Source organism: Scyliorhinus canicula, chromosome 16 (genome assembly GCF_902713615.1).
Source record: "Scyliorhinus canicula chromosome 16, sScyCan1.1, whole genome shotgun sequence".
NCBI classification, from domain to species: domain Eukaryota; kingdom Metazoa; phylum Chordata; class Chondrichthyes; order Carcharhiniformes; family Scyliorhinidae; genus Scyliorhinus; species Scyliorhinus canicula.
This window is the reverse complement of record NC_052161.1, coordinates 109,082,431-109,097,350: the sequence shown is the minus strand read 5'-3', so window position 1 is coordinate 109,097,350 and position 14,920 is coordinate 109,082,431. Positions and strand designations below refer to the sequence as shown.

The 14,920-nt window shown below is 46.1% G+C and overlaps 1 protein-coding gene across 2 annotated transcripts in view; it reads left to right on the top strand.

Moving 5' to 3' along the window:
• The window catches only part of p3h1 (prolyl 3-hydroxylase 1), a 55,391-nt gene that overhangs the window by 17,590 nt on the left and 22,881 nt on the right, over positions 1-14,920 (top strand). For both annotated transcript variants that reach the window (XM_038822358.1, XM_038822357.1), the window contains exons 4-8: positions 1,584-1,715; positions 5,942-6,081; positions 8,264-8,353; positions 10,690-10,742; positions 13,273-13,394. In XM_038822358.1, the coding sequence (XP_038678286.1) occupies positions 1,584-1,715; positions 5,942-6,081; positions 8,264-8,353; positions 10,690-10,742; positions 13,273-13,394 (537 nt within the window). The remainder of the gene's footprint in view (positions 1-1,583; positions 1,716-5,941; positions 6,082-8,263; positions 8,354-10,689; positions 10,743-13,272; positions 13,395-14,920) is intronic.

The window sequence follows — 14,920 nt, the reverse complement described above, 5'->3', positions numbered from 1 at the left end:
AGAATCTCGCCTCTTATCTCTTGAATTACCATGAATAGGGTGTGGGCTAGTTTTAATTTATTTTATACACGGGATATGGCATCGTTAGCAAGGCCAGCATTTATTGTCCATCCCTAATTGCCCTTGAGATTGTAGGGGTGAGCTGCATTCTTGAACTGCTCCAGTCTATGTGGTGTAGGTGCAGCCACAGTGCTGTTAGGGTGGGAGCTCCGATTTTGAAATGAAATGAAATGAAAATCGCTTATTGTCACAAGTAGGCTTCAAATGAAGTTACTGTGAAAAGCCCCTAGTCGCCACATTCCGGTGCCTGTTCGGGGAGGCTGGTATGGGAATTGAACCGTGCTGCTGGCCTGCCTTGGTCTGCTTTAAAAGCCAGCGATTTAGTCCTGTGCTAAACCAACCCCTGGTTCACTGACTCCAGGACAGTAAAGAAACGGGGATATATTTCCAAGTCTTGTTCATATTCATCAACTTTGAAGCATGAGTGTCAACTCAGACATTCATACATAGATAGATACATGGAAGATAGGAGCAGGAGGAGGCCTTTTGGCCCTTCGAGCCTGCTCCGCCATTAATCACGATCATAGTTGATCATCTAATTCAATAGCCTAATCCTGCTTTCTCCCCATAGTCTTTGATCCCATTCTCCCCAAGTACTATATCTATCCGCCTCTTGAATATATTCAATGTTTTAGCATCAACTACTTCCTGGGGTAATGAATTCCACAGACTCTTTGGGTAAAGAAATGTCTCCTTATCTCTGTCCGAAATGGTTTATCCTGAATCCTCAGACTGTGACCCCTGGTTCTGGACACACCCATCATTGGTAACATCTTCCCTGCATCTACCCTGTCTAGTCCCGTTAGAATTTTATAAGTCTCTATGAGATCCCCCCTCATTCTTCTGAACTCCAGCGAGAACAATCCCAACCTAGTCAATCTCTCCTCATATGCCAGTCCCACCATCCCTGGAATCAGTCTGGTAAACCTTTGCTGCACTCCCTTGAGAGCAAGAACATCCTTCCTCAGAGAAGGTGACCAAAACTGCACACAATGCTCCAGGTGTGGCCTCACCAAGGCCCAGTATAATTGCAGCAATACATCCCTGCTTCTATACTCAAAACCTCTTGCAATGAAGCCCAACATACCATTAGCCTTCTTTACCGCCTGCTGCACTTGCATGCTTACCTTCAGCGACTGGTGCACAAGGACACCCAGGTCCCGCTGCACACTCCCCTCTCCCAATTTACAAACATTCAGGTAGTAATCTGCCTTCCTGTTTTTGCTTCCAAAGTGAATAAAATCACACTTATCTAAATTATACTGCATCTGCCATTGATTTGCCCACTCGCTCAACATGAATCCAAAGTTGTCTCTCGCCTCTCCTGCAGATTAACAGGGGTGTGGCCATTTGGGGCTTTGACCACAGCTTCTTGGACAAAATTGAACCAAATCTCCTTGGAGATTGACAACAGGTGCGTGAATGAGGCTGGAGCAAGTTGCTGTTTCAGATTTGTATGTTCGTAGATTGGTGCATTACAGTGTGACATGTCCATCTAACTCGCTGTTGCCATTTCCTTTGAGATCACTATATTCAGGTGCTGAACTGCAAACAGAATTGTGTGATAGAGCTGGCGAGTCGACCTGACAGAGAAACGCCCATTGATGACTTTCTCCCTGCCCATTTTGACTACCTCCAATTTGCTTATTATAACTGTGAGTGTCTTGTGTTCTTAAAGGGGTGGTCTCACCTCACTATCGGGCTGGGAAGGGAGTTACAGTTTTGGCAAGTTGAATTCCAGAACCTGCGAGAATGGTTCAGTTTGCATGTATGTATTGTTAAGAACCCCGCTGATGTTAAATGCAAGGATATCCCTAAACCCAGAAATGTAGTTTGGAACACTGGTTCTTAGTGGTGTATATTTTCAATTTGGTATACTGTAAGAAAAGATATGCAAACCAGGGAGGAATAGTCCAGTTTTGTAGTGATCAATTAATAAAGAATATTTATTAACTGAAAAGAAAACACACAAGAAGAGCTATAATACATTACAGCAGTACACATAACTACACTGATGGCTATACACAGCAGTATCTAATGAAGTTACCCCTTGTTTCCAACTACCTGCATTTCCTGAACTCTGAGAAACACCCCTTTTCCCAAACAACATCCAATATTATATAACACTGAGCTAAATCCAACAGATAGTTACCACCCACAGGTTATTTGTCCATATTTGGAAAAAACCATCTTTAGTTTCAGTGGAGTAATCTTCTCTGTTTGAGTTTTGGATTTTAAACAGCAGCCTTTTAGCAATAACTTGTTTTCGGGAGAACCTGCTTTCTACAACTGGGTGTGACCGTGATGGTAGCTGCCTCTACTGTCTCTTCCTTTAATTAGCTCTATATGGATATATAATGTTTTTCCCTTTGATGTTCCCCACCCTGTGGACCCGGCTTTTAGCATATAAGTGCCAATTCCATTATCCCTCCACTTTGAAGTCACTTATCTACCTTGTTTCCCCCCTAGTTCCATAGGTAAACACTTCCTTTTCCTACTGGCATGCTAATTTGCATGTCAAAATACTGCTTCAGACAGCTGCACTCATCAGTCCCCTTTTTATTTTATCCCACATTTACTTTTTTATTTAAATTTTCCTCAATAGTTAACAGTATTTTAAATTATACTTCATTTGCTCCACTTCCCTATTGTGTCATTGTTTGGTAGAGTTGGGGGTACCAGTTGTCCTCCAGTACCTTGCCCAAGTGGTTGTACTTCGCATGTGTACTTGGGCAAAGAGTTTTGCCTGGATATTTAGCCCATTATGGACATTATGTCCAAACGAAGCCTAATCCAACATGATCATGGGCACAAAGCAGGGAGTGGGTGCGCTGTCAACATCTCCACTTCAAATTGCTGCCTCAGCGGTTGAGTTAAACACTAAATCCTAGAATCTTTACGGTGTAGAAGGAGGGCATTTGGTCCATCAATCTGCATTGACTCACTGAAAGAGCATTCTACCTAATCCCACACCCCTGCCTTATCCCCGTAACCGTATACATTTTTTTATTTTCAGATAGAAATCCAATTCCCTTTTGAATACCTTGATCTGCCTCCACCACTCTCTCAGGAAGATCATTCCGGACTCCAGTCATCCCCTGAAGAATTTTCTCCCCACATCACTTCTACTCCTTTTGTTCATTGTTTTGAACCTGTGCTCTCTAGTTCTGGATGTACTCTTGATAGGGAACAGTTTCTCATTATTTATCCTGTCCATACCCCTCAGGATCTTTAATACATCTACTCTCAGCCATCTTTTCTCCAAGGAAAACAGACCCAACCTCACCAATCTATCTTCACAACTACAGTTCTTTATTCCTGGAATCATTATTGTAAATCTTCTCTATATTCTCTCCAAAGCCTTCACATCTTTCCTCAAGTATGGCCCCCAGAACTTGACACAGTACTCCAAATGAGGTCTAACTAGTGTCTTATATAAGTTCAACATAACCTCCTTACTCTTGTACTTAATACCCCTGTTAATAAAATCTAGGATACCATATTCTTAAATAACATCTCTCTCAACCTGCCCTACCACCTTCAATGACTTATGCACATGTGCACCAAGGTCCCTTTGTTCATGCAGCTCCTTAAGAGTTTCTCCTTTCATTTCATACTGTCTCTCCAACTTCTTCTTGCCCACCATGGGCACCACGGTGGCACAGTGGTTAGCACTGCTGCCTCACAGAGCCAGGGATCCGGGTTCAGTTCTGGCCTTGGGTGATTGGCAGGTGTGGAGTTTGCACTTGCTCCCTGTGTCTGCGTGGGTTTCCTCCCACAGTCCAAAGATATGCAGGTTAAGTGGATTAGCAATGCTAAATTGCCCCTTAGTGTCCAAAGATGTGTGTAGGTTAGGTTAAGGGATTATTGGGACAAGGGGGGAGTATGCTCAGTGGATTGCTCTTTCAGAGGGTCGGTGCAGACTCGATGGACCGAATGGCCTCCTTCTGCACTGTAGGGATTCTATGAAATTCGTCTATGAAATGAATCATCTTACATTTCTCTGCATTGGATTTCATTTGCCACTTGTCTACCCATTCCACCAATATGTCTATGTCCTTTGAAGTTCATGACTATCCTCATACAGTTGATAATGCTTCCAATCTTTGTATCAGTCGCAAATTTTGAAATGATGCTCTGCACACCACAGTCTAGGTCATTAATATATATCAGGAAGATCAAGGGTCCCAACACTGACCCCTGGGAAACTCCACTGCAAACATTCCTCCAATTGGAAAAACAACTATTTATCACTACTCTCTGTTTCCTGTCACTCAGCCAATTTCTTATTTAAGTGCCTACTTTCCTTTTTGTTCCATGAGCTAGAATTTTGCTCACAAGTCTGTAGCACTGTAGCAAATGATTTTTGAAAATTTATATATATCACATCAACATCATTGCCCTTATCAACCTTCATAAAGAACTCTAGCTTGTTAGTTAAATATGAAATCAGCTGACTGGTCAGTAGTTGCTGGCTTTGTCCTTGCATTCCTTTTTGAACAAGGGTGTAACATTTGCAAATCTCCAGTCCTCCCAGAACACCTCTGTGTCTAAGGAAGACCAGAAAATAATCATCAGTGCCTCTGAAATTTCCACTCTCACCTCCCTTAGTACACTTGGAAGCACCTCATCCAGTTCTGATGTGTTATCCGTTTCAAGTAACCTTTGGTTAATAAAGAGGCCACATACCCAAACACCCCTGTTCAAAATTATGTGTGGATTTAACTTTTTTTTAAATTGATTTTACAGGCTGTGGGTGTCGCTGGCTCAGCCAGCATTTATTGCCGATCCCTAGTTGCCCTGGTGGCGGTAAGATGCCTTCTTTAACTGCTGTAATCCCTGAGCTGTAGGCATGCCCACAATTCTGTTAGGGAGGGAATTCCAGGATTTTGACCCAGTGACAGTGAAGGAACGGCAGTATAGTTCCAAGTCAAGATAGTGAGTGACTTGGAGGGGAACCTTCAGGTGGTGATGTTCCCAGATATCTGCCACTTTTGCCCTTCTAGATGGTAGTGGTCGTGTGTTTGGAAGGTGCTGTCTCAGGAGCCTTGGTGAGTTCCTGCAGTGCATCTTGTAGATGTTACACACGGCTGCCACTGTTGGTCAGTGGTGGAAGTATTGAATGTTTTTTCATAGAATGATAGAATTCCTGCAGTATTGAAGCAGTAAAGGTCTATCAAGTCTGCACTGACCCTCCCAAAGAGCACTCTACCCAGATCCACTCCCCCGCCCATCCCACCCTATCCCCGTAACTCCGTAACCTAACCTGCACATCCCTGGACATTAAGGGGCAATTTAGCATGGCCAATCCACCTAGCCTGCACATCTTTGGACTGTGGTTTTATGGAAGAGGTAGCAATTAAACAGGCTGATTCGTCCTGGATGGTGTTGAGCTTCTTGAGTGTTGTTGGAGCTGCACTCATCCAGTCAAGTGGAGGGTATTCCATCACACCCCTGACTTTACTGAATGTGTTTTATGGACAATGTGATACAATTAAAAATAAAACATTTACAGTTTTGTAAAAACTTTGGCAAAAGATCAGAAGAGTGGAAATAATTGGATAACTCTTTCCAAGAACTAGTACTGGCATGTGGATCAAACAACCTCTTCTTGTGATGAAATTGGTACAGATCTGAAAAATATTTGAGTTTGCCAGCTTAACATTCAACAACAGGTATTGAGTAAAAGTTGCCATGACCATGCTTTAGGAGCACAATTGGAAGGTGACTAAAATTTACCTTCCCTGTTATCAGTTAGACTACTGAGAGAGAAATAAAAATAGAGTTTGTTGAGTTTAAATCCTATTTTGTTTCATTAAAATACACGGTTCTCATTCTGGAGTCTCAGCTCTTAACTACTTTATCTCCATTCTAATTTCAGCTGAAAACTACCCCAAGGCCATCGAATGTGCCAAAACCTATTTGCTTTTCTTTCCGAGCGATGAAGTAATGATCCAGAACCTACAGTATTACCAGGCAGTATTGGGAGAAGAACAGGCCAAATTCCTCAGTCACAGAGAGGTACATCTACTCCAGATGTGGAGGCCTCAATATCATTCCTTGATTTAATTCACCACTAATAGTCTCTTCAATAACAAATAAAGACCAGCACTTATATAAGCGCCTTTCACAACTGCAGGATGTCCAAAGCGTCTTACAGCCAATTAAGTACTTTTGAAATGTAGGCCCGAATTTTCCAGCCCCTCGTGCCAGCGGTTTCTTCCGCCAATGTGAACTGAGATTGCCTCACCAGCCCAGCCCACGAGATAACCTGTCGGGGAGGGGAGGGGACTGGAAACTTCCAACCGTAGTCACTGTTACAATGTAGGGAACACAGCAGCCAAATTGTTCAAAGCAAGATCAATCCAGCCATAACACTGACTAGCTAATCTGTTTTTTATTGTTTTTAAAAACATTTTTTACCCATCCTTTAAGTTACAAAGCCAATGCACAGAGTGGACGGGGGAAACCCTTAATCCATTGCATTGCTTGCTCCAAACCTAATTCAAATTCAAATTGAAGCCAATTCATGGACTCCACAAGAGAGACATACTGGAACCAAACTGATGAGAAAAGGCATTGCACCTCACCTTGGGCTTGACCTGATGCTTGATCTTATCTGAAAGGCCAAGAAGTGATCTGTTTTTTGTTGTTAATGTTGATTGAGGGATAAATGTTGCCCTGGACACCAGGAAAAATTTACTGCTCTTCTTTTAGCATCTCATTGAGTCTTTTGCATTAATCAGAGAAACATCAGAGGGCCTTGGTTTATGGATGTTATTGGTTTAACATCCCATCTGAAAGATAGCATCTCCAGCAGTGCAGCACTCCCTTGTTACCGCACAAAATGTCAGCCTGTAACTTTGTTAACATGTCCTGGAAGGAGTCTATGCATTCACAGCCTTCAGTCTCAGAAACAAGAGTGTTACCAACTGAGCCATAGATTACATAATAAAGAAGTACCAATCAAAGGGCCGTAGGCCTCCAGGCCCTTTCTTGACCGACTACATCAGTGTGTGGCAACATTAATCAATGCCACAATAGGGAAGGGAATCTCCAGCAGAGGTCCTGTCCAATGCTACCATCAATGCCAGCTGCAAGGGCCTGAGATCTAGTTGTTTGTCCACATACATGCACACACACTCCAGGGAGGTTATATTAAATGGGAAACTGAAGTCACCTTAATAAGAACATACGAACTAGGAGCAGGAGTAGGCCATCTGGCCCCTCGAGCCTGCTCCGCCATTCAATGAGATCATGGCTGATCTTTTGTGGACTCAGCTCCACTTTCCGGCCCGAACACCATAACCCTTAATCCCTTTATTCTTCCTTCTGACTGCATTCCTCCACTCCAGGCATCGGAATAGTACAACTGCGGGCAAAGGGATATATAAACCTGCAATATGGGGAGTTGGAAGTGCAGTGGTAATTTTGAGTCCTCTGGAATAAATTTGGGGCCTTTACATAGCATTACATAGAAATTACAACACCTCGGCCAGGTCATTCAGCACAACTCATTAATTTTTTTATTTTTTTTATAAATTTAGATTACCCAATTATTTTTTTCAATTAAGGGGCAATTTAGCATGGCCAATCCACCTACTCTGCACATTTTTGGGTTGTGGGGGCGAAACCCACGCAGAAACGGGGAGAATGTGCAAACTCCACACAGACAGTGACCCAGAGCCGGGATCGAACCTGGGACCTCAGCGCCGTGAGGCGGTTGTGCTAACCACTAGGCCACCGTGCTGCCCTGCACAACTCATTAATGCTGGAATTTATCTCCCAAGGAATCGTTAATCCTAATTTCATGTGTTTGCCCTGTCCCCCATCCCTTTACTCATTTGTCTGCTGATGTAGCTCGGTCAAGAATTCCTGTGTCTGATAAATCACCCCCACACACACATCCCTTCAGCCAGTTTCTGCAGGACAAATACAGCTATGGTGGTGATTGAGGCTCATTACAGACAGGTGCCTGCCTCTGGCACACAGGGCTAGCTGACAGGTCAAAGAGCCCCACAAGTTGGCATTTCCACCTGCTAGCCTAGCCCCTGTGTCAGGATCTTCCAGGGACCACCTCCAACCCCCACAGGGGTCAGAGATGTACACTACCATTATGGGATCTTTCTATGCTGTGTGAGGGATGCTATTAGAAATAGCTGTGACTTACTTGACAGTGCCGAATTCCACTCTTTCTTCACAGCACATCCAGAGATACATCAACAACTCATTGCTGGAGAAGGAGCTGCTGTACTTTGCCAACGAAATCTTTGGAGTCACATTTATAGACCCGGTGAGTGTCGAGTCTGCTGGCCAAGCGTTACCTCAGAGAAAACAATAGGGACATTTAGTTGGATTTGCAGAACAATTGCAAATGGTTCCTGTTCTGTTTTGAATGTTGACAGTGGGATGCCCCTGAAAACCCATTGCCATACGGGGCTCATGTTTAGCCACCAAGGGTGGTTCTGTTGGTCAATCTGTGTTCATCAAGTGGAATGATGTTAGCACTGTGTTACGGAGCCCTTAGCACCCAGAGTCAGCATCAAGTAACACCGGCCTGGTGCGCTGCTTAGCCCCATCCTCAGAAAAGCACCCATTTCACCGGAGGCATTGTGGCACCTCGAACATATTTACAGGTTCTGCAATTGAATCAGCCCTTTCCTCTCAAGGCCTCGAAACTCTACAAGTCCAAAATACGGCTCTCACCGGCTATTGTGGCATCTGAGCTTAAAACTAATTGCACAAAGCCATGTGGGTGCACGGTAGCACAGTGGTTAGCACTATGGTGTCACAGCGCCAAGCACGGTAGCATGGTGGTTAGCATAAATGCTTCACAGCTCCAGGGTCCCAGGTTCGATTCCCGGCTGGGTCACTGTCTGTGCGGAGTCTGCACGTCCTCCCCGTGTGTGCGTGGGTTTCCTCCGGGTGCTCCGGTTTCCTCCCACAGTCCAAAGATGTGCGGGTTAGGTGGATTGGCCAGGCTAAATTGCCCGTAGTGTCCTAAAAAGTAAGGTTAAGGGGGGGGGGGGGTTGTTGGGTTACGGGTATAGGGTGGATGCGTGGGTTTGAGTAGGGTGATCATTGCTCGGCACAACATCGAGGGCCGAAGGGCCTGTTCTGTGCTGTACTGTTCTATGTAATTCTATGACCCCGGTTCGATTCCCGGCTTGGGTCATTTTCTGTGCGGAGTTTGCACGTTCTCCCTGTGTCTGCGTGGGTTTCCTCCGGGTGCTCCGGTTTCCTCCCACAGGTCGCGAAAGACGTGCTTGTTAAGTGAATTGGACATTCTGAATTCTCACTCTGTGCACCCAAACAGGCGCCAGAGTGTGGCGACGAGAGGATTTTCACAGTAACTTCATTGCAGTGTAATTTAAGCCGACTTGTGACAATAAAGATTATTATTATATCATTTTATAGCAATAGTGTCTATCTCCAACAGACTATGTTTGAACCAAAGACAGCAAGTAAGTTCAAGAGGGGAGGACATTGCATTGGTCCTAATTGAACCTTGCTCCTCTGGCATCCTTAACGAAAATGTGAATGTGTCTTTTGAGTGAGAGTGCAGTTAGTATGCTGTTATTCAGACCATCCTTATCTGCAAGTTTCTCTATAACTAACCACTGGGATAGGCTAAGAGGTTGGGAATGTTGACCAGGGAGTGATCATGATGCTAGATCAATTAATAAAAGCAAATTACTGCCGATGCTGGAATCTGAAACGAAAGAGAAAATGCTGGAAAATCTCAGCAGGTCTGGCAACATCTGTAAGGACAGAAAAGAACTAATGTTTCAAGTACGATGACTCTTTGTCAAAGCTAACAGACAGAGAAAGTGGGAAATATTGATACTGTGGAGTGAGAATGAAAGGTGAGTCATAGCCACAGAAACCCAGGGAAACCGGGTGCTAATGGCCACAGAAACCAAGGGGAAAGAGTGTTAATGGCAGTCCGCAGAAAGAACAAAAGATGTTAAAGGTCAAACAGCAGGGAGACTAACATCAGAGGATGAACTGTAGATGTGGGGGAAGGGGGAAGCAAAGAGGAGAAAGGTGAAGGAAAGGTGGATAAGATTGGGGGGGGGGATTAAATATATATTAAGAAAGGAAGAAATGGTAAGGTGGGGTCGAGGTGGGGGTAGAGCTGATCATCTGAAGTTGTTGAATTCAATGTTCAGGCCAGAAGGCGTGCCTAACAAGAAGATGAGATGTTGTTCCTCCAGTTTGTGTTGAGCTTCACTGGAACATTGCAGCAGGCCAAGAACAGACATGTGGGCATGGGAGCAGGGTCTTTTGTTAAAATGGCAAGCAACAGGAAGGTCAGGATCCTGAATGCGCACAGACCGAAGATGCTCAGCAAAGCGATCATACCCAGTCTGCGTTTGGTCTCTCCGATATAGAGGAGACCACATTGGGAGCAGCAAATGCAGTAGACCTAATTGGAAGAGATGCAAGTGAAACGCAGACTGGGTGATCGCTTTGCTGAGAGCACCAAACGCTGGCCTAGCCAGCGATAGTCATGTTCCGTGGAGTGAGCTGATCCAATATCATCCATTCCAAACTAATGCCCAAAGTCACAATGATCCCAAGGTTTTCAATAGTCGATGACTGATGAACTTTCTTCTGCTTTTTCAGGACAAGTGGACTCCTGAGGATGTGATGCCTGTCAAACTGAAAGAGAAGCAAAAGTAAGATTCAAGCCTCACTGTGAGAGCAGTTGAAGTTGATGATTAAGATGAGGCCAAAAACCTCAGTTTGTTTTAATGAAATGACTGGAGCAGCTTGCGTCCAGTCAAGTTGGTCCTCTTTTGCCGCACAATCCTCATCGATCTGTCATCTCTCCCCTATCCCTTTATCCAACAGGCATGTGTGTCTACCTCCTGAGCCATCATATTGTCAGTTTCAATGACTCTCTCTGATAACCAATGCTAGAATTGGGTGAAAGAGAGCTCAGGTCAATGTTCCGGTTTGGTGGAAGAGGGCTGGTTGCAGTTTATTTTCTTTGGAAAAGATGTTTTGATGAGGTGATCTTTTATCTGACATCCGGCTTTATCCGGCCCCAGAGAAGAAAAACAAGTGGATGAAAATAGCAAAATAAAAAAATGTTGGGCGCCACGGTGGCACAGTGGTTAGCACTGCTGCCTCACAGCACCAGACGTCCCGGTTCAATTCTGACCTGGGTGACTGTGCAGAGTTTGCACTTTCTCTCCGTGTCTGCGTGGTTTCCTGCGGGTGTTCCGATTTCGTCCCACAGTCCACAGCTATGCAGGTTAGGTGGATTGGCCATGATAAATTGTCCTTTAGTGTCCAAAGGTTAGGTGGGGTTACAGAGATAGGGCGAGGGCGGGCCTAGGTAAGGCGGGTGCAGACTCGATGGGCCGAATGGCCTTCTACTGCACTGTAGGAATTATATGGTTCTAATATAATAGAAATGACATCCAAATTTGTAATACAAATTGTGGCTAGAGAAATTTTGAGTTTTTAAGATTTATTTGTCTGGTGGCCTAGCAGCTATGGGATCCTGAATGGGGTGAAGTGACAAACCGATTCTTCTTCTCTTGTACATGCAATTTAATTGCGAGGTCTTCACTAACACTAATGGTACGAGGGCGGCACAGTAGCACAGTGGTTAGAACTGTAGATTCGCCAGGGTCCCGAGTTCGATTCTCGGCTTGGGTCACTGTGCTGAATCTGCACGTTCTCCCCGTGTCTGCGTGGGTTTCCCCTCTGGGTGCTCCGGTTTCCTCCCACAAGTTCCGAAAGACTTGTTTGTTAGGTGAATTGGACATCCTGAATTCTCTGTGTACCCGAACAAGCACCGGAAGTGTGGTGACTAGGGGATTTTCACAGTAATTTCATTGCAGTGTTAATGTAAGCCAACTTGTGACAATAATGAAAATTATTATAAAACTAAGTTTGATTTGGAGAGGGACCTGCATCTAGAACCTACTTGGATCTGGTTCGGAGGCAGGTGTTATTCCACTGGTACCGCTGACCTTGTGGTTCGTTCTTTGGGCGGGATTCTCCCATTCGGCGGCAGAGTGTCCACGCCGTCGGAAACGGCGCCGTGTCTCATGACGGCGTGAACGGGCTGCTGGGAGTATCGATTCTGGCCCCTACAGCGAGCCAGCACGGCGCTGGAGCGGTTCATACCGCTCCAGCCTCCCATTCTGGCGCGAACTGTGCACCGCGGGATCCGTGTATGCGCAGAGGCCCCGGCGTCAACGGGGACATGCGCAGTGGCACCGGCGCCAACCCGCGCATGCGTGGTGGCCTCCCTCAACGCAGCGGCCCCAACGCAACATGGCGCGGGGGTTCGGGGGCCGGCACATAAGAAAATAGGCCCGGGGAGCGAGAGGCTGACCCGCCGATTGGTGGGCGCCGATCGCGGGCCAGGCCCCATTGGATGTCCTTCCCGGGGTCGGAGCCCCCCTCCCCTGCCCCCCCCTCCCCCAACCACAGGCCGACCCTGTGCGCAGAGTTCCCGCCAGCTGCAACCAGGCGTGGATGGCGCCGGTGGGACTCTGCCTTTTTAGAGTGGCCGCTCGGCCCAATTGAGCCGGAAAATCGGCGGCCCGGCCGCGTAGAGCAGTCCGCGACTGGTGGCGTGCCGGTGCCGATTCTCCGCTCCGTCGGGGTGGCGTGGGGTTGGGAGAATCCCGCCCATTGTTTTCCAAACTCCCCCCATGTGGTACAGATTAGCTCAGTTGGCTGGACAGCTGGTTTGTGATCCGGAGTGAGGCCAACAGCGCGGGTTCAATTCTTATACCGGCTGAGGTTATTCATGAAGGTCCTGCCTTCTCAACCTTGCCCCTCCCCTGAGGTGTGATGACCCTCAGGTTAAATCGCCAGTCAGCTCTCCCCCTCAAAGCAGCCTATGATCATCGGGAACTATGATGATTTTGTTCAATTTACGGACAGCCCTTCTGTCGGGCAGATTTCAGTCAGGCTGCTGAGAAGAGTTTCCAGGCCTTGGGCTAGAACATGCAGGTTTCTGAACGAGCTGGTGTATGGACGCTAATTTGGAAAAGCACTAGGCTCAGCAACAATGTCCAAAGCTCAATCACGAATGGGCAAACTCACTGCCAGTCTCAAATGTTGAAAACTGAAGCTACTGCAGCGTGAGATACTGCCTCTGGGAGGGGAAGGGGGGAAACTTTGAACCTTTGTTCTCTCACATGTTCTTTTTTTTTTAAAAACCCACAATCTTTGAAACAGGGTAGCGCGAGAGACTGCAGCTCGGATCAGTGAAGAGATCGGAAACCTCATGAAAGAGATTGAACACCTGGTCGATGAGAAGACTAAGGAATCGACTGAGATTATGAAGATGGTGAAGGAGGGTAAGGCTGTGCGAAAGAAGGTTCCTGTTTATGGAGCAAGGATGCAGGCCTGAGGGCATTGCCACCAAGCCAGCGTGACCTTTTCTTCTAATAAAGATTTAATTCTCCCATCAAGAAAACTTATATGAAAAGGTTTCCGATACCTCCACCCCCCACCTCCTTTCACTCTTCCCTCCCTCCACCTTGCCAAGGCCCTCTTCTCCATTCCCCTTTCCTGCTATCACCTCCACCTCCCTCTCCCTACCCTTGTCACTACACCGGCCTCCATTCGCCCTTCCCTGCTCCCACCTTGCCTCCCTTCCCCCCACGTTGCCATAATCCCCTCCTCTGTTCCCATTACCTTTCCCCTCCCACCTCACTTCCCTCCCCCCTCGCCCCTCCCTGCCAGGACCCCCAGCTCCCTTTCCCTTCCCTGCCACCACCTCCCTTCCCCCTTCCCTGCCACCATCCCTTACGCTTACGTTCCCCCTTCCCTGCCACCGCCATCCCATTTAACCCCCTCCGTTTCCTCTCTGGGGGTGCTGATGCTAGTTAATGTTCAGGTCCATGAATTCCAACAGCTCTCAGGCATCCCCCTCAAGTGGCACCTCTTCATGTGTGATGCTGAATGAATATCAGCATTGTAGGACTACCGAGAGCACCACATCAAAGCCAAATCTCATTGTCGACTTGAGCCCAAACAGATACAACTTTTGTCCAGAGTAAGGTGGTTTTATGGTTCCATGCTTCCAACAGAGAGTCATGCTGCCAAAGTGTGTGGATCTGAGAATTGGTGTTACATGTTACAGCAGTCTCTAGGTATTTAAGTTAGTAGTGCTCTTACCTCTGAGTCAGAAAGCTCACCAGGTCAACCCTCTCTGCCGAGTCTATATCCTAATCTGTTGGTATATGTGTGGTACCGAGGGAGTGCTGCACTGCCCCCAAATGAGATGTTCAACAAAGATCCCACCTGCTCTCTAAAATGGAAGCAAAAATATTCCACGACAGTTTTGAAGACGGAAGATCCTCCTGGATTCCTGACCAATATTTATTCCTCAACCAGTATTACTAAACAGTTTAATTGGTAACTTAACTCATTGCTACTTGTGGGAGCTTGCTCTGTATAAATCTGCTCTCTTTTTCCTCAACATTTCAACAGTGACTACGCTTCAAAAGCTAATCGTTGTCTGTGAGGACCAGTTGTAAATGCCAAGCTTATGAAAGGCACTAAATAAACATTTGCCTTTCTCAGAGGCAGTGCTAATGAAGCAGTTAGACACGAGTTCAAACCATAATTCCCCGAATTCCTGATCCTATATTCCCAGACCTACATCAGGAAAACAGCAAAAACCCCTTCATCAATCCTGTTTTTTTTGTTGATTCCTAATGCTTAAAGTTTCTGAATGTTGAATGTTTCTGTCTCTTTATCTCAGACTTGTGCAGTTCTAGGAAGTATGAGGCCATGAAATCCATCCTAAAATGGGAAGCTTTGTGAGGATTTAATGCAGATTGGTGATGGGATTGGATTGGATTGGATTGGATTTGTT